General features: G+C 39.2%; 1 protein-coding gene and 1 non-coding gene across 8 annotated transcripts in view; one reads left to right on the top strand and one right to left on the bottom strand.

Annotated features, from left to right (window-relative positions):
- Positions 1 to 21,420, top strand: part of NRG4 (neuregulin 4) — a 117,724-nt gene extending 96,304 nt beyond the window's left edge. For 5 of the 7 annotated variants that reach the window (XR_003507449.1, XR_003507445.1, XR_003507446.1 and 2 more), the window contains 3 exons: positions 2,963 to 3,042; positions 8,906 to 8,989; positions 21,129 to 21,420. Coding sequence is in view for 1 of the 7 variants with exons in the window: in XM_027521509.1 (XP_027377310.1) it covers positions 2,963 to 3,042; positions 21,129 to 21,139 (91 nt within the window). In the remaining 6 variants the exon portion in view is untranslated. Of the gene's footprint in view, positions 1 to 2,962; positions 3,043 to 8,905; positions 8,990 to 11,553; positions 11,711 to 21,128 lie in introns of those variants that run through there. The other 2 variants (XR_003507450.1, XM_027521509.1) reach the window with 2 other exon arrangements.
- A 1,763-nt stretch (positions 21,421 to 23,183) lies between these two features.
- Positions 23,184 to 23,309, bottom strand: LOC113880198. Its single transcript, XR_003507662.1, has one exon. It is a non-coding gene; the product is annotated as a small nucleolar RNA SNORA3/SNORA45 family (small nucleolar RNA).
- Position 23,310: the final 1 nt, after the last annotated feature.

Raw genomic sequence — 23,310 nt, 5'->3', positions numbered from 1 at the left:
GAAGATAGTCAGAAGTTTTATAGTAATGATTTTAAAAGGGTGTGATCAGCTTGTGGACATTCTTCTGATGGGTTGGTGGTAAGATAAGTAGGAGTCAGCATCATCAACCTTTAGGTTTCAACTGGTCTGGATCTACATGCTTGTGGATAGCATACCATCTAACTTTCTCCCACCTGCAGAGGGTTTCAGTATCTGCAAAACAGCTTAAAGATATCGTGTGTTTCTGTTGATGGGGAACCAGGACCTTGTCCCAAGGCTGCACTACTGTTTCTCTTGACTTTTGTTTCTTCCTGGTCTAGCATTCCCTCCCTTCCCTAATTAACAGCTGCTTGAATCTGCCCATTAGAACTCAGGAAAAGTCATAGAGGCTGAAAAAAGGCTATTTCCTGTAATCAAAGAAATGAGAGACACAGAAAGGCTTTGTGCCCAGGAGCCCCAGAGGACCCTGCTCGGTATCAAGTGCCTGGGTAAATCTTAGAAACATAATTTTATGTGAAAGAAGCAAGTCACATAAGAAAATGTAACAATATGATCCCACTCATGAAAAGTTTAAAACTAGACAAAACTAAATAATGTGTTGGTTAGGGTGATATATATGACTAATTCAAGTAAGAGACTGGTTAGCACAAAATACAAAATGATAGTTACTTGTGGTGGGAAGAGAAAGGGAAGCACTCAAAGAAGGCATGGAATGTTAACAGCCTGTTTCTAATCTTGTGCTGTGCATGTAAGGGTCTATCACTGATTTTTAAACTGGTGTCAACTTAAATGTTCACAACCAAAAGTTGAGAGTTATGTGTTCTTTTGGCAGGAATTTTTAAGACTTCAAGCCTCGGAGGCAGCATTTCAAGTAACCTTGAGAAAATTGCTCAGATGAGGCAAAGGGGGAGGTAGGAGAGATAGAAGTTTTGCAACAAAGGGCAGGTAGTTAGAACATCAAAAGATGTTTAAATCTTTTAAGTATTGTTAATTAAAGAAAACCAGCTACAGTAAGTTAAGGAATTTAGCACTTTTCTGTATAGGAGAAGATGCGAGAATCTGGATTCACTGAAATCATTCCTTTGATATGCACTGTAATTATTTGGGGCCAGTTTCCTGTGTTTTTACCTCCTGTTTTCCTGAGGGCTCACTACAGGGAGTGGCAGCAGTCAGATGGCAGGTATTCTTTCCTTTCTAAGTTCCCTCAGGGCTCACGAGTGGCCTGTGGGCTCGCTGCAAGCTGACGTCTGTGACATCCTTAGTTTACTGACAGGGCAGGAGATATTTCATTTCTCTCTAAGCATAAATATTGCCATTCACTCTTTTTATATGTGTACTTTATTGAAAAATAAAGCAACTTTTTGCCATATATAAATGTTAAATATTGTCATATTAATTGGAAAAATGAATGTAAATTTAATAACTGAGAAAAATAGCATCCTTAAGATTCTTACAAAAATAATATGACATTGAATAGTTTTCAGAAACAGTTATAATATGCTATCCACTGTACCTTTTCCATTTTTAAATGACAGCACAAGCAGAGGTATTTCTGCATGATGATTTGTGTCTTGTCAAAATCAAGAGTAGAATTAATGTGAAAAAAACATGAGTAGCTATTGCTTATAAAATCTAGGCATAAGATTTAGGCTCTTGCATCCTGACCAGGTGAAACATACTGTCTGAAATGTGCTTTCAAGAATTAAAACAAGTCCCTGATTGCTGTAGTAGCTTTTAGGTCCATCAGTGGCTGAAATTGCTTTAAGCCGAAGCCCTTTTGAAATTTAATAACTAATTAATGTCATATTTGAATGAGGTCCAAAATAATAACCCATATGCTGAAATCTAGGCAGAATCAATCATGTTTTACGAAGAGGAATCAGTGTATTTTTAGAAAACACATTTCATTTTGCTATGGTAAAAAGTGGTTTTGAATTAATTTTCATTAATGTAGGTAATACTCTAGGCATTGACTTACTGAAAAAAAACCGAAAGCAAGTGTACGTTCCAATATCTTATTTAATATTAAACGTGGTTTTTAAAAACTCTGTCATGAGCATTTGAGTGTAATTAGAAACTATATTAATGGACCAGATGACAAAAAAGATTGATGAACTGTAGCCTTAAAAAAGTGCAAGTGAGGGACTTCTCTGCGGGTCCAGTGGTTAAGAATCTGCCTGCCAATGCAGGGAACATGGATTTAATTCCTGGTCCAGGAAGATCGCACTTGCTGGGGGGCACCTAAGCCCACACACCACAACTCCTGAGGCCCATGCGTCCTAAAGCCTGTGCTCCACAGCAAGAGAAACCACCACAGTGAGAAGCCTGTGCGCCGCAGCTAAGAACAGCCCACTTGCCTCAACTAGAGAGAGCCTGTGCACAACACTGAAGATCCAGTGCAGCCAAAAATAAATAAAAATTTTTTAAAGGTGCAATTGAGTTTTTCAGTAGTTGAGTAAAGCCACCCCATGTCACATAAAGTGTTACTCAGTAGACTCTGACTCTTTGCGACCCCATGGACTGTAGCCCACCATGCTCCTCTGTCCATGGAAATCTCCAGGCAAGAAAACTAGAGTGGGCTGCTATTCCCTTCTCCAGGGGATCTCACTGACCCGGGGATCAAACCTGGGTCTCCTGCATTGCAAGCGGATTCTTTACTATCTGAGCCACCATAAGGATCCCAACTAATAATGAAAACTAACCACTGTAAGAAGAGCACAAAAATGCTACATTAAAATAGCACAGTTCTGCTGTCTTAAAGAAAAAAGACTAAGTGGCATCATCAGCATCTGGAGCCACTACAGATGACCTACCTGCCCTGGTGCATTTGTTAAATAATGGGGCACAGTTTTAGGGAAGCTCTGGCAGTTTCAGACAGTTGCAGAAAAGAAAATAAACCTCCATATATTCAAATTTAAACTTGCTTTCTGCACTTGCACTTACCCATTTTCCATTTGTATGTTTCTTTCTTCTTTATTGTCAGGAAGGGCCATCTTCAGAGGGCCAGTTCAGTCCAGTATGATATCAACTTGGTAGAGACAAGCAGTACCAGTGTCCCCCACAGTGAGTAAATTCAAAATAAATGTATATTTTAAAACCCTAAGTTAGATGTTGGTTGTTTAATGGGATTTGGATCTATCCAAAAAATGTTGACCCTAAAAATTTTTTCTATGGATTTTTTACCTGAAGATAATTTCTCATTAGCTGTATGACACAAGTCGTATTTTTTCCCCAAAGAAAACTATGTTATCACAATATGTGAAATTATGATGTTAGTTATAATATGTTTCACAGACTGATTTTTACAGAAGTAATTTGAAGTGGGCTGGTATATGGACAGGAGGGGGATTTTTATTATCAGATCAGATCAGATCAGATCATTCGCTCAGTCATGTCCGACTCTTTGCGACCCCATGAATCGCAGCACACCAGGCCTCCCTGTCCATCGCCAACTCCCGGAGTTCACTCAGACTCATGTCCATCAAGACAGTGATGCCATCCAGCCATCTCATCCTCTGTCGTCCCCTTCTCCTCCTGCCCCCAATCCCTCCCAGCATCACAGTCTTTTCCAATGAGTCAACTCTTCTCATGAGGTGGCCAAAGTACTGGAGTTTCAGCTTTAGCATCATTCCTTCCAAAGAAATCCCAGGGCTGATCTCCTTCAGTATGGACTGGTTGGATCTCCTTGCAGTCCAAGGGACTCTCAAGAGTCTTCTCCAACACCACAGTTCAAAAGCATCAATTCTTTGGCGCTCAGCCTTCTTCACAGTCCAGCAAATCTTTTGGAAACATATGGGTCAATTCATGTTTTAAAAATATCGTGAAAAAAAAAAATATCGTGAGACTTCTGTCTCTGACCAAGATGGAGTAACAGAGACTGGATTTACCTCCTCCTTGAAATAATTTATAAATGGACATTATACATTAAGCGATGGTTTTCAAGACATTGGACAACAGGGAACAAAGGATCGTGAGAGACTGAAAACAGATGAGATGACCCAATGATTCCCTCAAAGTATTGCCTTGAGAGAATTTCCAGACTGTGGCATGGGAAAGTTGGGTGGATGACCCAGGTTGATCAATGTGGCTTGATCAATATAGTTCACTGAATGGAGTACTGGGAGAGCCACACAGAGAGAGAATTTCAGAGATCTTCAAGTATTCAGTTGAGTAATAATCACATATATACTAGGAAAGTCCTTGATATTAGGCAAAGAATCACCTGATAGGATTAGAGGTACCCATATTCACACAAGGCTAGGAAAAGTGCCTGTTCCCAATAATAAGGCTAAAAATCCTAATTATTCATTGAGTAACAGTGTACACAGAAGATTGTTTCTTCAGTAGTGGGGAATAATTAGCCCTACATTGAGTACTGCTCCAGTCCTGCCTTACATTGAGTACTGCTCCAGTCCTGCCTAACAGACCATAAAAGCAAGAATTGAAAGAATCAAATTGTTTCTAAATAACCTAACTGCATCATCATCATCAGCTCAATCACTCAGTCATGTCCGACTCCTTGCGACCCCATGGATTGCAGCATGCCAGACTTCCCAGTCCATCACCAACTCCCAGAGCTTGCTCAAACTCCCAGCATCAGGATCTTTTCCAGTGAGTCAGTTCTTTACATCAGGGGGCCACAGTATGAGAGTTTCAGCTTCAGCATCAGTTCTTCCCAATAAATACTCAGGACTGACTTCTTTAAAATTGACTCATTTGACCTCCTTGGAGTCCAAGGGATTCTCAAGAGTCTTCCCCAACACCCTAGTTCAAAAGCACCAATTCTTTGGCACTCAGCTTTCTTTATAGTCCAACTCTCACAACCATACATGACTACTGGAAAAACCGTTGTTCTGACTAGGCAGACCTTTGTTGGCAAAGTAATGTCTCTGCTTTTTAATACACTGTCTAGGTTCATCATAGCTTTTCTTCCCAGGAGCAAGTGTCTTTTAATTTCATGGCTGCAGTCACCATCCACAGTGATATTGGATCCCAAGAAAATAAAGTCTGTCACTGTTTCCATTGTTTCTTATCTATTTGCCATGAAGTGATGGGACTGGATGCCATGATCTTCTTATTTTGAATGCTGAGTTTTAAGCCAACTTTTTTACCCTCCTCTTTCACTTTCATCAAGAGGCTCTTTAGTTCCTCTTCACTTTCTGACATAAGGGTGGTGTCATCTGCATATCTGAGGTTATTGATATTTCTCCCAGCAGTCTTGACTCCAGCTTTGCTTCATCCAGTCCAGCATTTTGCATGATGTACTCTGCATAAAAGTTAAATAAGCAGGGTGACAATATACAGCCTTGATGTACTCCTTTCCCAATTTGGAACCAGTCTATTGTTCCATGTCTGGTTCTAACTGTTGCTTCTTGACCTGCATACAGATTTCTCAGGATGTAGGTAAGATGGTCTGCTATTCCCATCTCTTTAAGAATTTTCCAGTTTGTTGTGATCCACACAGTCAAAGGCTTTGGCGTAATCAATAAAGCAGAAGTAGAGGCTTTTCTGGAACTCTCTTTGACCTAACAGATGTTGGCAATATGATTTCTGGTTCCTCTACCTTTTCTAAAACCAGCTTGAACATCTGGAAGTTCTCGGTTCACGTGCTGTTGAAGCCTAGCTTGGAGGATTTTGAGCATTACTTTGCTAGCATGTGAAATGAGTGCACTTGTGTGGTAGTTTGAACATACTTTGACATTGCCTTTCTTTTGGATTAGAATGAAAACTGATCTTTTCCAGTCCTGTGGCCACTGCTGAGTTTTCCAGATTTGCTAGCATATTGAAAATGGTTAAAATGGTAAATTTTATTAAGTATATTTCACGATAAAAAGCCAGAAAGAGATGCTGCAGTTTTTTTGGTTTTTGGTTATACTGGGTCCTCGTTGCTGTATGCAGGTTTTCTCTAGTTGCAGCAAGCTGGGGCTACTCTTCACTACAGTACATAAGCTTCTCACTGCAGCAAGCTGGGGCTACTCTTCACTGCAGTACACAAGCTTCTCACTGCAGCAAGCTGGGGCTACTCTTCACTGCAGTACACAAGCTTCTCATTGCAGTGGCTTCTCTCGTTGCAGAGCGCAGGCTCTGGGGTTTGCAGGCTTCAGTAGTTGTGGCACAGGGGCTTGGTTACTCTGTGGCATGTGAAATCTTCCCCAACCAGGGATCAAACCTCTGTCCCTTGCATTGGCAGGTGGATTCTTAGTCAGGGTACCACCAGGGAAGTCTAAGATGCCATTATTAAATGATACTATCAGATGATTCATTTTAATATACTCAAAATTATCATTTGAGTTATCAAGAGATTGAGTTGTGTTCTTCTACTTTGTAATTGGGTGAAGTCATGTATGTTAATGGTTTGATGAGTTTTTTTATTTTTGCTGTTATTTGTAATGATAATGTCTGGAACTACATTCATTTTTTAAATGCTTGATGATAAAATAACCAGTGAAAAAATTCTCAGAGAACTGAATGTATTATCGTGCATGGTTTTAACTGGGAAGATTAGTACAAATAGGGCCAAATGTGACAGGAAAAAATGTGGGAATGGCTGACTGCCACTAACGCTTGAATGCACGAGTATCCATGCTTGTAATTCACCAATGGTTTCTCTCCTCAAAGGATTTGCCTCTTAATTTTTTTTCAGAACGTTCAATGGGGTGGTAAAAACTCAAATTATTTTTTAGAAACCACATACACCTAAAAAGCAAGTTGGCTTCTTTTCAGTTTATAAAGACATGTTTGTAATAAAATAGAAACTACCTTGGAGCCTTTCCACAGAGGTACTCTGGTTTAATTGGGAAAAGAGTTTCAGAACTCAAGTATTAAATTGCTGCCTTATTTTAATGAGGAAAAAAGGGTATCACAATCAGGGGTAAAAATCTGGATAAGGTGTTGGGCATAGCTCACAAAATTAGCTCACTGGCCACTTATTTTTTCAATGTCAAACAGTCTCAGTAACTGCAAAGCCATCACTTTAAGAAAAGCAAAATAAATGCCTTTACCACATGTGACAAGATCTGTGTCATGAAAACAAAGTTGATCGTGAGGATTGGGAATTTCTTCATGCTATTAGCTTATATTTGTTATGAAAATCAGAGCATAATGGTACATGTTATTTTAAAATTTATTAATGAGCTATTTTCACCAGGAAACTCCTCTTGCCACCATCCCATAAAGCTTTATTCAGTTTAATCCTCCTTTCTAATAGATTCATTCATGTCACCTTGTATGCCTCTGAAATATAAATCTCCCAAGGCAATTTTTTAATTTGTTCATTAAGTAAACCTACAGCTTTAAGTCCTGGCATCCATTTAGATTGTGATTACGTGTCATCCCTATTGCAATAACACACTAGTTCTTAAAGTACAGCTCTTTAAATGAAAAGAAAGTAAGGTAACTATGGAACTGTGAACATCAGGTACCTATAGGTGCCAGACACTGTGGCTGGTATTTCACTTTGGAGACTCTTATAAGTCTTAATACCCATTGTGAAATGTCAATAATCTCAGATACACAGATGATACCACCATTATGGCAGAAAGTGAAGAGGAACTAAACAGCCTCTTGATGAAAGTGAAAGAGGAGAGTGAAAATGGCTTAAAACTCAACATTCAAAATATGAAGATCATGGTATCTGGTCCCATCACCTCATGGCAAATAGATGGGGAAACAATGGAAACAGTGAAAGACTTTATTTTGGGGGGCTCCAGAATCACTGCAGATGGTGATTACAGCCATGAAACTAAAAGCCACTTGCTCCTTGGTATGACCAACCTAGACAGCATATTAAAAAGCAGAGGCATTACTTTGCCAACAAAGGTCTGCCTAGTCAAAGCTATGGTATTTCCAGTAGTCATGTATGGATGTGAGAAGTGGACTATAAAGAAAGCTGAGTGCCAAAGAATTGATGCTTTTAAACTGGGGTGTTGGAGAAGACTCCTGAGAATCCCTTGAACTGCAAGGAGGTCAAACCAGTCTATCCTAAAGGAAATCAGTCCTGAATATTCACTGAGAAGGACTAATGCTGAAGCTGAAACTCCAATACTTTGGCCACCTGATGCGAAGAACTGACTCATTGGAAAAGACCCTGATGCTGGGAAAGACTAAGGGCAGGAGGAGAAGGGGACAACAGAGGATGAGATGGTTGGATGGCATCCCCGACTCGATAGACATGAGTTTGAGCAAGCTCTGGGAGTTGCTGATGGAGAGGGAAGCCTGCATGCTACAGTTCATGGGGTCACAAAAAGTCGGACACAACTGAGTGACTGAACTGAACTGAATGCAACCCATTGTGAAGCAAGTGGCATTCTTCTCTATGAAAAATAAAACAGGTTTAGAGAGGTTAAAATCAAGATCACACATCAGAAGGTGGTAAGACAGGATCTAAACCCAGGTGAATCTAGTTCCCAAGTCCAAGTTTTTCATACTGTACTTATGGTTCCACAGATGGGGGTAACAGGCTCAGGGCTCATTGGCTCTTGTGGGAGCCAGTTGTCCCTACGTTAAACACCAGCCACAGGTTTGGTTTTATCTCGGTTTTTGTTACTGTCTCCTGTTTTCCTGCCATCAGTTATTCATTTTTATTGCTGTTAGAGTGACTCACTTTACCAATCTTTCGCTCTTACCCTCTTTGTCATTTGTAATATCTTTTTAAAAATTCACCAAGCTTGTTAGAACTTCAGGTAACAGAAAATAGGCAGTGAGAAAAGGCAGGGACACTTCTGTGAGATCTGAATGGAGGTGCTGATACAACTCTTCTGTGTTCTGGGGTGTGTTAAGAGGCTCATTGGATGTTCTAGGCTAGTTCACCTCAACTTTTCACAAACAGAAGGGGTGGATGTACATGTGTAAATAAAGACGTGTTGACAGTTGTACATATAAAGAAAAACTGAGATGGAGAAAACATCTTGATTCTTATTTTCCATAGGTCATGGAGAACATTGAAGAAATAACACAGTGAAGCCAAATCATTGCTTCTTTGTTACAAAGGCAGAAAGTGAAACACTAAATGGTAAAATAAACAAGTTAATCTTTCTTTGTTCTCTAAATAAAAGACTGAAAGTTATACCTTGAAACACAGTCCATCCTGTTGCAAAGTATGTGTGTTTCTGTACCATATATTATTAACTTATTTGCAGTTGGTAAATAGGAAAGTAATATCAATCCTGTATGAAAGTTGCATGGATTCAAACGTGATTTTTTTTTTCCCAGTAAGCTAATATGTTGAAGCAACTAGAGGCAAACTTTCTCACAGCTCAGGAGAAACTCTTAATAATATATAAAGACCCTAAAAGAAAAGTGAAAATCCCTTAAGGGCAAAGAGTGACTGTTTTAGTAGCACACTGTATTAAACTGGCGGCACCCCACTCCAGTACTCTTGCCTGGAAAATCCCATGGATGGAGGAGCCTGGTGGGCTGCAGTCCATGGGGTCGCTAGGAGTCAGACACAACTAAGCGACTTCACTTTCAAGCATTGGAGAAGGAAATGGCAGCCCACTCCAGTGTTCTTGCCTGGAGAATCCCAGGGACAGGGGAGCCTGTTGGGCTGCCGTCTATGGGGTCTCACAGAGTCGGACACGACTGAAGCGACTTAGCAGCAGCAGGAAAGCTGCAAAGAGCAAGTTAACCATGAAGACATTTCACCTGGTTATTAGGAAAAAAGTATTGACTGATGAAAGTGAAACTGCATAGCTCATCTCAGGACTTAGCAAATCACAGGTTTTTTATGTCTTGGTGCAGAAGGAATTCAGTGAGGGACAAAGTGAGAGGTAAGAAGTGGATTTATAGTTTAGGATGCTTTTGAAGGATACTAGCAGGCAGGCAAGAGACCTCTGCCCTGAGAACTAAGTGGGCAACATGTTTATAAGCAAAGGGAAAATAGAAAGGGTTGAAGAAGACCACTTTCTTCCTCGTTCTTTGAGTGGATGTCAAGCTTACATCACTAGCTCCTCCTTAAGTCAGGCAGAGGACTTTTTGCCCCTATATGGTCAAACTGGGACTGTCATGGTGCTATCCACATCAGCAGAAGTGTGGTAATGTAAACTAACATACAGCAAAATATGTTAAATAACCTCAGGTTTTAGTATGATGAGGTCTTCTACTTTGGAATGGCACCTTGCCCATGTATTCCTGTCTTTGGTATATGCTAAGGGGCTTGTCCTAAGGATCATTCTCATGCTGACCTGGACCAGCAGGGTGCAGGCCTCACTTTTTCACTTATTGGACTGGAGCATATCTTATGCTTTTATTGTGTGGTTTTGTAGTTAAGCAGGCCTGTTTCACTATAGTCTGATTGCTTTCCTGAGTGATCATTAGCTTACAATGATCTCCCTAAGTTCCTTCTCTGTCTAGAACTCCCTAGTGGGATGTCAAAAGCTACCTGTGTAACTATCCTGCTCTATCCCTATCATTGGGAGCTACCTTTAGATCCTATTTTTAATGTTAATGAAACTGGTTTCCTTTAAAAATAAATATTTATTTGGTTGCATTGGGTCTTATTTGTGCATGCGGGAATCCTTAGTTGAGGATGTAGGTTCTAGTTGCCTAATCAAGTATCGAACCGAGGCCCCCTTCATTGAGAGTGTAGAGTCCTAGCCACTGGACCGCCAGGGAAGTCCTGAAAATGGTTTCTATGAGGAGCAATTGATTTCAGGGTCTATATCTGAAAGGAAGAAGCATAAATCCCAAACTTTAAGTATACAAAAGATGGACTAATTCTCAGTGCAGATACTAGTGGAGATTTAGGATTCTTGTTTTTGTTACTGCTCAGGTTACAGAATTCCAAACCTTTTTTCCCCCATAAGGCTTTTAATTTTAGGGCACGATTTTACAGATCATGAGGTTTTCATCTTATTAGGAGCGATATAAAGAATGCATTTGGTAAAGTTGGTAACAGAAGTCCATCGTTTTCATTAAGGCTCCTCTTTTTTTTTTTTTTTTACAGTTTTATAGATTTTAACAAATGCATGATTTCATGTGTCCACCACTACAGTATCACATTGAATAATTTCACCACCCAGAAATCTCCTGTGCTCCATCTACTCTTTCCCAGTTTCAGTGGTAACCACTGATCCCTTTATTATCTCTATAGTTTTTTACCATCTCTATAGCTTTTTCTGGAATGTCATATAGTTGGAATCATACAGTAGGTAACCTTTTCAGATTGGCTTCTTTCACTTCTTAGCCTTTTACACATGCAATTCAATGGCATTAAGTATATTCCCATTGGTTCAACCATCACCACTGTCCATCTCCAGAACTTTCTCATCATCCTATTACTGAATGCTATACCCATTAAACAATAACTCTTCATTCCCTCCTCTCCTCAGACCATGGTAGCTAACATTCTACTTAATCTTTAAGCATCTTAATATTCTCAGTGCTTGATATAAGTCTCAGTATCTCATACAAATACATGAATCATGCATTTGTCCTTTTGTATGTGGCTTATTTCACTTACCATGTCTTCAAGGTTCATCAACAGTATAGTATGTATCCAAATTTCATTCCTTTTTATGACTGAATGATATTCCATTGTATATATTTACCTCATTTTGTTTATTCATTTATCAACAGGTGAACATGAGTCATTTCACCTTTTGGCTATTGTGATGATGCTTCTAGGAACATACATCTGCAAACAGCTGTTCAAACCCCTGTTTTCTATTCTTTTGCATAAATACCCAGAAGTAGTATCAAATGTTAATTCTATATTTAATTTTTTGACGAACTATGATCCTGTTTTCTACAGCAGCTATACTGCTTTATATTCATATATATATATATGAATATATATATATATATTATAGCAATGCACTCTAGTTTCTCCACATCCTTGTCAACACTTTTTAAAAAAAATAAATAATAGCCACTCTAATGGGTATGAAGTGCTATTTCATCGTGGTGTTTTTTTTTGTCTTTTTTTTTTTTAATTTTATTTTATTTTTAAACTTTACATAATTGTATTAGTTTTGCCAAATATCAAAATGAATCCTCCACAGGTATGCATTTCCCAAATGATTAGTAATGTTGAGCGTCTTTTCATGTGCTAATTGGTCTGTATCTTCTTTGGATACCTGTCTATTGAAGTCCTTTGCCCAGTTTTGAATTGGGTTGTCTTTTATAACTGTTGTTGCATTTTAGGAGTTTTGTATATGTATGTATATATATATAAAAATGGGTATTAATCCCTCATCAGATATGTGATCTGCAAATATTTTCTCCCATTTTGTGGATTGCCTTTTTTACTCTGATAGTATCCTTTGATACATAAATGTTTTACTTCGTTTTGGCCATACTGGGTCTTTGTTGCTTTGTTGCTTTGTGTGGGCTTTCTCTGCATTGGTTGTGGCAGACAGGGGCTACTCTTCACTGTGGTGTGTGGGCTTCTCACTGCGGTGGCTTCTCTTGTTGCAGAGCGCAGGATGTAGAGTGTATAGGCTTCACTAGGTATAGCGTGCGGAGAAGGCGATGGCACCCCACTCCAGTACTCTTGCCTGGAAAATCCCATGGGCGGGGGAGCCTGGTAGGCTGCAGTCCATGGGGTCGCTAAGAGTTGGACACGACTGAGCGACTTCACTTTCACTTTTCACTTTCATGCATTGGAGAAGGAAATGGCAACCCACTCCAGTGTTCTTGCCTGGAGAATCCCAGGGACGGGGGAGCCTGGTGGGCTGCCGTCTCTGGGGTCGCACAGAGTCGGACATGACTGGAGCGACTTAGCAGCAGCAGCAGTCATAGCACGTGGGTACAGCAGTTGCAGCATGTGGTCTCTAGGTGCGTGGCCTTCAGTAGTTGTGGCACACAGGCTCCGTAGTTGTGCATGGGCTTAGTCGCTCTGTGGCATGTAGAATCTTTCTGGACCAGGGATCAAACCCGTGTTCCCTGCATTGGCAGGCGGATTCTTATCCACTGTGCCAACAGGAAAGTCCAAATGTCTAATTTTTGAAGCTCAGTTTGTCTCTTTTCTCTTTTCATGCCTATGACTTTGGTGTCATATCAAAGAAATTACTCCTAAATCCAGTGTTCTGAAACTTTCCCCCTGTTTTTTTTTTTCCCTAAGAGTGGAGTTTTAAGTCTTATGGTTAGGTATTTGGTCCATTTGAACTAATTTCTGTATATAGTGTTAGGTAAGAATCCAACTTCATTCTCTGGCATGTGGGTATCCAGTTTTCTCAACATGATTTGTTGAAAACACTGTCCTTTTCCCATTAAATGGTCTTGGTGTGCTTCCTCCAAATCATTTGACCATATATGTGAGAATTTCTGGATTTGTTATTCTATTCCACTGGTCTATATGTCTGTTTTTATTCAGTATCACACTGTTTTGATTATTGTATCTTTGCAGTAAAATTTGAAATCAGGAAGTGTGAGTCTTCCAACTTTGATCTTTTTTAAGATTATTGTTGTTTTTCAGTTGCGAAGTCATGTCTGACTGTGATTCCATGGACTGCAGCGCACCAGACTTCCCTGTCCTTCACCATCTCCCAGAGCTTGCTCAAACTCATGTCCATTGATGCCGTCCGACCATCTCATCCTCTGTCATCCTCTTCTCCTCCTGTCCTCAGTCTTTCCCAGAATCAGGGTCTTCCCACTGAGTCGGCTCTTTGCATCAGGTGGCCAAAGTATTGGAGCTTCAGCTTCAGCATCAGTCCTTCCAATTCAGGGTTCATTTCCTTTAGGATTGACTGGTTTGATCTCCTTGCTGTCTAAGGGACTCTCAAGAGTCTTTTCCAGCACCACGGTTTGAAAGCATCAATTCTTTGGTATTCAGCTTTCTTCTTTTCAAGATTGTTTTGGCTATTTGGATCCTAGATATTCCACTTGAATTATTTTTCTGTATCTGTAAAGAATGTCACTGAGATTTTGAAGTGAATTACATTGAATTTGTAGATCACTTTGGGTAGTACTGACATCATACCAATATTAAGTCTTCCAGTCTGTTTACATGGGATGTTTTTCAACTTATTTGTGTCATCTTTAACATCATTAGTATCAGCTTCCCTGGAATAGCTCAGTTGGTAAAGAATCTATCTGCAATGCAGGAGACCCCGGTTTGATTCCTGGGTTGGGAAGATCCGTTGGAGAATGGATAGGCTACCCACTCCAGTATTCCCCTTGTAGCTCAGCTGGTAAAGAATCTGCCTGCAATGTGGGAGACCTGGGTTCAATCCCTGAGTTGGGAAGATCCCCTAGAGAAGGGAAAGGCTGCCCATTCCAGTATCCTGGCCTGGAGAATTCTATAGACTGTATAATCCATGGGGTGGCAAGGAGTCGGACACAACTGAGAGACTTTCACGTTAACATCATTCAGCAATGTCTTGTGGTTTTCAATGTACAAGTCATCAACAACTTCATTAAGATTTCATTAAGTCTTTGGGGTTGTTCATATTAGTATATAGAAAGGCAACTGGTTTTGTGTGTTGCTTCTGTATCTGAACTTTGCTGGATTTTTTTCTTAGTGCTAACAGATTTGGGGGTGTAGAGATCATTTGTGTTTTCTACACAAAGGACCATGTATTCTGCAGAGATAATTTTACTTCATTCTTTCTAATTCCATTCTTTTTCTTGACTAATTACTCTGCTTTGAACTTCCAACACTGTGCTGAATAGGAGTAGTAAAAGCTGCATCCTTGTCTTATTCATGATTTCAGTCCTTTTCCATTGAGTATAATGTTAGCTGTTAAGAGTTTCATATGTGGTCTTTATTATGCTGAGGTGCTGCTGCTGCTGCTAAGTCGCTTCAGTTGTGTTCGACTCTGTGCAACCCCATAGACGGCAGCCCACCAGGCTCCCCGGTCCCTGGGATTCTCCAGGCAAGAACACTGGAGTGGGTTGCTATTTCCCTCTCCAATGCATGAAAGTGAAAAGTGAAAGTGAAGTTGCTCAGTCATGTCCGACTTTTTGCGACCCCATGGACTGCAGCCTACCAGGCTCCTCCGCACATGGGATTTTCCAGGCAAGAGTACTGGAGTGGGTTGCCATTGCATTCTCCTATGTTGAGATAGCTTCCTTCAATTCCTAGTGTGTTGAGTGGTTTTTCGTTTTTTTTTTTTTTTAATCAAAAATAATTTTGTCAAATCCTTTTTTCAGCATCAGTGATATGATCCACTTGGGACCCTCATTCTGCTAATGTGGCGTATTGTATTCAATTGGATTTGATTGATATTTGATTTGATTTGATATTCAGTTTATCTGTTGGACCATCCTTGCATTGTAGCAATAAACCCATGTGTTCAAAATATATAAAATGTTTAAAGTGATCTTGAATTCAGTTTGCTAATCCTTTAAGAATTTTGCATCAGTATTCAACAGGGATATTGGTCTTTAACTTTCTTTTCTTGTGTTGTCATTGTCTGGTTTTGGTATCAGGGTAATACTAGGCTTATATAGTGGATTAGGAAGTGTTCTTTCATATTGAATTGTTTATTTTGAAAAGTTTGAGGACTGATGTTATTTCTTCTTTAAATGTTTGGTAGAACTGAGTAAAGTCAGAGGTTGCAGGATTCTCTTTTGTTGGGAGGTTTTTGACTGCTGATTCAATCTCCTTTCTAATTATAGGTCTATGAAGACCTAATTTCTTCATGAATCAGTCTTGGTATGGATTTTACAAATATATCCATTACATCTAGGTTATCCAAGATGTTTACAACTGCTCTTGTATTCTTATAATCCTTTTTATTTTTGTAGACTCATTAGTAATATCCTTAATCTTACTTGTTTTTTGAAGTTGAGTCTTTCCTGTTATTGATCTAAAAGTTAACCCATTTTATTAACCTTTTCAAAGAACTAACTTTTGGTTCAAAATTTTCTGTTGATTTTCTGTTCAGTATTTTGCTTATCTTAGTTCTAATATTCTAGTAGCTTTGGGCTTAGTCCATTCTTCTTTTTCTAGTTCCTTAAGTTATAAAGTTAGAATGTTGATTTCAGTTTTCTTTCTTAAACATTTATAGCTAAAATATTCTCTTTTATGAGATGCAATGAAAGCAATGCATGTTGTGTTTTGCTTAATGTCATTTTGCTATTTCTCTTCTAAATTCTTCATGGATTTTTGCTCCTTATTTTGTTAGTGTCTTTTGTGTTTTGGTTTGTTTTTTTTTTTTTTTTGTAGTAAAACATATAAATTCTCTCCTTTTGTATGTATTCTATAGCTATTTCTCTTTTTTGGCAGTTGTTTTTTCCCTGCTGCACTGCACAGTTTATGGGATCTTAGTTCCCCAAGCAGGGACTGAACCTAGGATCTTAGCATTGAGAGTGCAGAGTCCTAACCACTGGACTACAAGGGAATTCTTCTGTAGCTATTTCTTTGTGGTTATCATGGGGATTCCATTTAATGTCATAAAGTAATAACACTAATTTGAGTTTATAGCAGCTTAAGTTCAATAGTTAATAAAAACTTTGCTACCTTGCTCTTATGTAACTTTGCCTTCACTCCCTTTCAGCCGTTAATGTCACAAGAGTCCATCTTTAAGCGCTGTGTTGGAAAACACAAGCCAATAACTATTTTTATACACTGGTTCCTAAGTTGTGTGGAAAGTAGAGTTAAACATCAGAGTTATACTAGTTTCTGTAATTGTTCATGTATACCTTTACTGCAGAGTTTAGTTTCTTTTTACGGTTTCCTGTTCGTATCCTTTGTCCTTGAAGAATTCCCTTTAGCATCTCTTGCAGGGCATATCTAGTTCTAGTAGTCTCTTCCTGCTTTTATCTGATAATGGTTCCATTTCTCCCTCATTTTTGATGGATAGTTTTGCCAGATAAAATACTCTAGGTTGACAGTCTTTTCTTTTACACTTTGAATATATCAAACTACTGCCATTTGGCCTCCATGGCTTCTGATGAGGAATCTGAGAATCTTACTGAAGATTGTTTTACTTTTGGCTGAGCTAGGTCTTCACTGCTGCATGGGCTCTTCCTGGCTGTGGCAAGCAGGAGCGACTCTCTGGTTGCGTGCCCAGGCTTCTCACTGTGGTGGTCTCCCTTGTCGTGGAGCACAGGCTCTGCAGTGCACCAGCTTCACTAGTGGCGGCATATAAGCTCAGGAGCTGTGTCCCCAGACTCTAGAGCACAGGCTCAATAGTGGTGGCACACAGGCTTAGTCAGGCTTAGTTGCTCTGCGGAACACGGAATCTTCTGGATCAGGGGGCAAGCCCATGTCTCCTGCTTTTACAGGTGGATTCTTTACCGCTAAGCCACATAGGAAGCTCTGAACGTCCGCTTTATGAGTCTCTTCATTCTTGCTGCTTTCAAGATTCTTTTTGTATAGCTTAATTATACAGTACTTCCTTGACTTACAGTGGGATTGTATATTGATAAACCCATGGTAAGTTGACAATATCATAAGTTGAAGTGCATTTTATATACCTGTCCTACTGAACTTCATAGCGAAGCCTATCCTACCTTAAATGTGCTCTGAACAATTACATTAGCAAAAATCATCTAATACTAAGCCTATTTTGAAGTGATATAATTGAATAGTGTGCTGAAAAACAGAATGATTGTAAGTATATTAGATGTTTACCCTCGTGATCACATGGCTGACTGGGAGCTGTTGCTCTCTATCACTGCCAGTCAGCATAAGTGCATCTCATTGCATACTGCTAACCTGGGAAAAGATCAAAATTCAAAACTTGAAATGTGGCTTTTAATGAATCCATATCACTTTTGTAACATTATGTTTGAAAAATCCCAGGTCCTAGATTGAGGACAAACTATGATGTATTTTTTGACTTTACCCTATTTGGTGTTCACTGAGCCTCTGGACATCTACATCCACATCTTACATCAAATTTGGCAAGCTTCTTGTCATTATTTATTCAAATAATCATTATATAGTTTTCTCTTTCTTCCTTGGACTCCTATAATGTTTCTTGTTCCATTTGAGGGTATCTTGCAAATCCCTTAGATTTTTAGTTTTATAGCAGTTTCAACTGTCCTGTCTTCAGCTTTGCTGGTGAGTGTTTTTGCTTGCTCAATTCTACTGTTCAACCCCTCTAGTGAAATTTTATTATTTTAACTTTCTGCTCCAGAATTTCTTTGGTTCCTTTCTGTAATTTCTCTCCATTGGTATTCCCATTTTATTCATCACTTTCTTGATTTTCATTAGTTCTTTGAGCATAATTAAAGATCTTTTTCTATTAAGTTCAGTGTGTGGGCTTCCTCCAGGCTAGTTTCTGTTTCATTAAATTGACCTTATTTCCTTGTTCCTTTGTATGCCTTTCAGGTTTTTTGTTGTTGTTGTTGAAAATTGGGCACTTTACTATTATAATATTGTAATTCTGAATATAACATTGTTTTATCCTCAGTTCCCAAGTTGTTGCTGACAGCTAAAGGCTGTTCATTTGTTTTTGAGACTTCCAAGCCCTTTTTGCAAAGCCTATTCCTTGTGTGTGATCATTGAAACCTCTGTCCCTATTATCTCATGTTTATCTCATTTTAGAGACTTCCCTGAATGCCAGTTCTCCTTTTTGCAGTTTAGCTGTGTCCTAAGGCATTCCCGCCTTACTTAGTTAGGCTTGCTTCTATCCTAGGTATCAGACCAAGATGAAAGCCCAAGGTCTTAAGTCTTTTCTGAGCCATTTTTGTCTGTGCACACATTTGGCATTCTGCATTCCTTGGGTACAACTGCTTTTGAACATCTGGTTTGTCAAAAATCTTACCCCAGTTTCTCGTCTGGGCCTTATACGGCCTGTATCTAGATGCCTGCGATTCTGTAGTCATCTGGCGGCTTTCACAAGTGGTACCTACCTTTTCTTGCCTGTTTCCAAGTTATGGAAAACAATGATGAACAGCTTGAATCAAACTTTGTAATCCTAAAGACAGATTAGAAAAGGCAGTGATTTGCAAGTAAAGTCTATTCTCCCTCTTCTGGCTTGAGGAAGGGAAATGGAAACCAGCTTCTCTTATTTTAAGAATAAGCCCACCATTGCACGGGAGGCAAGGGTGGGTAAAAGACGATGGGTTTTCTTCACTGGGCTGTGTGTTGGTTGCTGTAAACCTTTGACTGTTTTCCAGGATTCCAACAAAGTTGGTTCATATAGTTGCTGCTTTCCCCCTCTTCTCCCCAGTGTTTCTGTGGAGGAATGAAAGCTGGAATGTCATAGATCACAATTTTGCTTGTGTCAGTCAGATCAATTATGTTTATTCCTACCTGTAATTCTAGTATCCTGACTAGGCTTTGAATAGGGCATGTTTCAGATACATGTATGGTGACTGAATTTTAGTTAGACTTGGAAATTTTGTGTAAATGTTAAGAAAAGGGTCTCAATTATTTTCGTCTACATTTAAAATTAATGAATACATATTTTTTCCAATTCCTTGTAGTAATCAATCTTTCCTTTTTTACTGTGATGTTACTGTTGTTGTTCAATCACTCAGTTGTGTCCGATTCTTTGCAACCCCACGGACTGCCGCACGCCAGGCTTCCCTGGGGTTGCCCCACGCCAGGCTTCCCTGTCCATCACCAACTCCTGGAGCTTGCTCAAACTCATGTCCATCGAGTCAGTGATGCCATCCAACTATCTCATCCTCTGTGACCTCCTTCTCCTCCTGCCCTCAGTATTTCCCAGCATCAGGTCTTTTCCAGTGAGTAGGCTCTTTGCATCAGGTAGCCGAAGTATTGGAGCTTCAACTTCAGCATCAGTTCTTCCCAGTGGCTATTCGTGGTTGACTTCCTTGACTGGTTTGATCTCCTTCCTGTCCCAGAAGTCTCAAGTGTATTCTCCAGCACCGCGGTTTGAAAGTATCAATCCTTTGGTGCTCATCCTTCTTTATGGTCCAACTCTCACATCTCTACATGACTACTGGAAAAACCACAGCTTTGACTAGACGGACCTTTGTCAGCAAAGTGATGTCTCTGCTTTTTAATACACTATCTAGGTTCACCATAGCTTTTCTTCCCAGGAGCAAGCGTCTTTTAATTTCACAGCTGCAGTCACCGTCCACAGTGATATTGGATCCCAAGAAAATAAAGTCTGTCACTGTTTCCATTTTTCCCCCATCTATTTGCCATGAAGTGATGGGACCAGATGCCATGATCTTAGTTTTTCGTATGTTGAGTTTTAAGCCAGATTTTTCACTCTTCTCTTTCATCAAGAGGCTCTTTAGTTCTTCTTTTCGTTCTGCTGTTAGGGTGGTGTCATCTACCTATCTGAGGTTATTGATATTTCTCCCAGCAATCCTGATTTCAGCTTGAGCTATTTCACATGATGTACTCTGCATATAAGTTAAATAAGCAGAGTGACAATATACAGCCTTGATATACTCCTTTCCCAATTTGGAACCAGTCTCTTGTTCCATGTCTGGTTCTAACTGTTGCTTCCTGACCTGCATACAGCTTTCTCAGGAGTCAGGTAAGGTGATCTGGTATTCCCATCTCTTTCAGAATTTTGTAGATGTTGATTCACACAAAGGCCTTAGTGTAGTCAGTGAAGCAGATGTTTTTCTGGAATTCTCTTGCTTTTTGTATGATCCAGCGGATGTTGGCAATTTAATCTCTGGCTCCTCTGCCTTTTCCAAATCCAGCTTGAACATCTGGAAGTTCTCAGTTCACATACTGTTGAAGCCTTGCTTGGAGAATTTTAAGCATTACTGTGCTAGCATGTGAGATGAGGGCAATTGTGCAATAGTTTGAATACTCTTTTGCATTGCCTTTGTCATTGGGATGAAAACTGACCTTTTCCAGTCCTGTGGCCACTGCTGAGTTTTCCAAATTTGCTGGCATAGAGTGCAGCATTTTAACAGCATCACCTTTTAGGATTTGAAATAGCTCAGCTGGAATTCCATTCCCTCCCATAGCTTTGTTCATATGAAAAGGCAAAAAGATATGATGTCCACAGAACACTAACTTTTATAAAGCCTTTCTGAAATGAAATGCTCCATACACTCTTAGTACCAAAACATTAAATGGTGTTTATTGGCTTCTGCCAATGTTTTCTGCTTTATAGTAGCATATGTTCTTCTGTCTCCATCATGGCATAGTGCAGAAATGAAATAAAACAAAAATAACATGTCTCATATAAATATTTGACTTTTTCTATAAATGTGCCAAAATTAAAATGACTTCCTGGTAACACTCTTTTACTTAGTATAGGTGTTAGTTTTGTTCATTTAACAAGGATGTTATTACTAATATTCACTATGTTTTATTTTAGGATTTTCATAAAGCAAGACTCAAATTGTTTCTACAAGTGAAAACCAAGTCAGTCATCTAAAATCTCAATTTCAAATCAAGAGGATTTAGAGTCTTCTGTTTTTATTAAAATGGAATTTATGGTGGTGTTTAAATGGGTTAGGCTGTGTGGGCACAAAATGACACAAGTAGATTTAATTATTTTCTCAAAAATTCCTGTAGAATGCATAGGAAATTATCAGATTTGTAGAAGTTTATTTTACATTCTTTCATGTTCACTGTGTCAAATTTGCAGTATAAATCAGTGGCAAAACCTTTGCTGTTCGGCTTCTCTTACTAGATTGAAAAGTGGTTTTATTTACCAGTGGTCCAGGTTTAAGCAAAGTTGAGAATTACAGCAATGAACTGGCCTTCTGGGCCTCTTCATTAGTCTAGGTCACAGGCTATTAACTACAACAATATGCAGGATGTCTGTTGCCAGGTCTTAATCCCAAGCTTCCCTCCTCTTCCTTACATTGTTACTTGGCTTTTCAAGGAGTTTATTCCTTGAAGCAGACTTTAACAAGGCAAATTGTAGCTGCAGAAAGATTCTGCTTTGAAAGCACATAAGAAAGCATTTTTTAAACATTTTGATTGAATAAACAATCCTGTCAACCCTGTCACTTGACAGAAGGCAGTTCAGTATGCAGACACTAAGAATACATCTTTAGTTTTTTTATACCCGTGTTGATTTTTTCACGTGATCATTTTTCCGGTTTCACAAATGACTATACAACAGTTGCCATTCTAGGAATTTAATGTTTTTAGCTGAAACAGTAATAATGCTTGCTTTTAAGACAAGCCTTTCAAAAACAGCTAAATACTAATATTCAAAAAATATTCGATTGCAATCAAACTTTTCTTTGGACTTTCTTCTCACTCCAGTACTCTCGCCTGGAGAATCCCAGGGATGGGGGAGCCTGGTGGGCTGCCATCTATGGGGTCACACAGTCAGAAAAGACGGAGGCAACTTAGCAGCAGCAGCAGGAACTAATATTGAGGATAATCATAATCTAAAGAAACTTTAAAGTATTTTCATCATTCATATAAATAGCAGAAAGAAAATCTTTTGGAGTAAAAACTGGTTTAACAAATTATTGAAAACAGAAAAGTGTGAATGTTCATCTATTTTGATTTCACTTACCTTGCAAGTTTCCGTCTATGCTGCTAGAACCACCGACTGTTACAAAAGGGCCATAGTTATGTCGTACATATTAGAATATGCTAATACACATGTCCTGTAACAAAGACCTGGGAAGAAAACAAGTGGCTTAGGCAAGACTGATTTTAATTTCTGTCTTGTAAAACAGTTTAAAGAGAGGCAGTCCAGATCAGTTATGCACTTCAACAAAAAACTGTATACTGTTCTGAATGGTTCTCTTCCACAAAACAGCATTGACTCTGCTGTGGAGTTTAAGATGGCTCACTACCATATCCACTTCTAAGCAATAGGATTGATTAAAGGAAAACAAAACAAAAACGGTCATACTTTTAAAGGAAATATTATCATTTCCCTCACACTTCACTGTCCTGAATAGTCATACTTGCAAGGGAGACTAGGAAATGTAGGCTTTATTCTGGTGTGCGTGTGCCTGGCTAAAAACCAAAGGTGTTATCTGTGTGAACAGGAAAGAATAGATATCAGGAGAAAATTGGTATTCTCTGCCCCTATTTTGATATTTACAAATAATTAGAAATTTAAAGTTGAAAATCCTTTTACTGGAAATGTGCCAGGATTTGCTAGCTGACAAATACTATCATTCTGGGTGTTCCTCTTAGTTCCCTTCACTCACTCACGAAAAGTGATGGAGATGGTGAAGGACAGGGAATCTGCCATGCTGCAGTCCATGGGGTTGCAAAGAGTTGAACACAGCTGAGCAACTTAACAACAACACAACTATCTGAGTTTCCAAGGTATGTTACAGTGGTATAAAATTAAAGAAAGGTGATGTAATTGCCTGATCTGCCAACTAGCTATATAGAAGTAGGTGAAAAAAGAATCTTCCAATGCAAATTTTTTTTTTTAATCTCAACAGTGATGTTTATTTGCTGGTGACTATGCCCTGAGGGCCACAGTGAGTGACTAAGGTCAGCAGTTACTCTTCAAGGACTCTAGCACACACAAAGGCAACAGCTGATACCCAAGTGTGACTCTAGCCTCGATC

Source organism: Bos indicus x Bos taurus, chromosome 21, assembly GCF_003369695.1.
Source record: "Bos indicus x Bos taurus breed Angus x Brahman F1 hybrid chromosome 21, Bos_hybrid_MaternalHap_v2.0, whole genome shotgun sequence".
NCBI classification, from domain to species: domain Eukaryota; kingdom Metazoa; phylum Chordata; class Mammalia; order Artiodactyla; family Bovidae; genus Bos; species Bos indicus x Bos taurus.
This window is presented reverse-complemented; position numbering and strand designations above follow the sequence as displayed.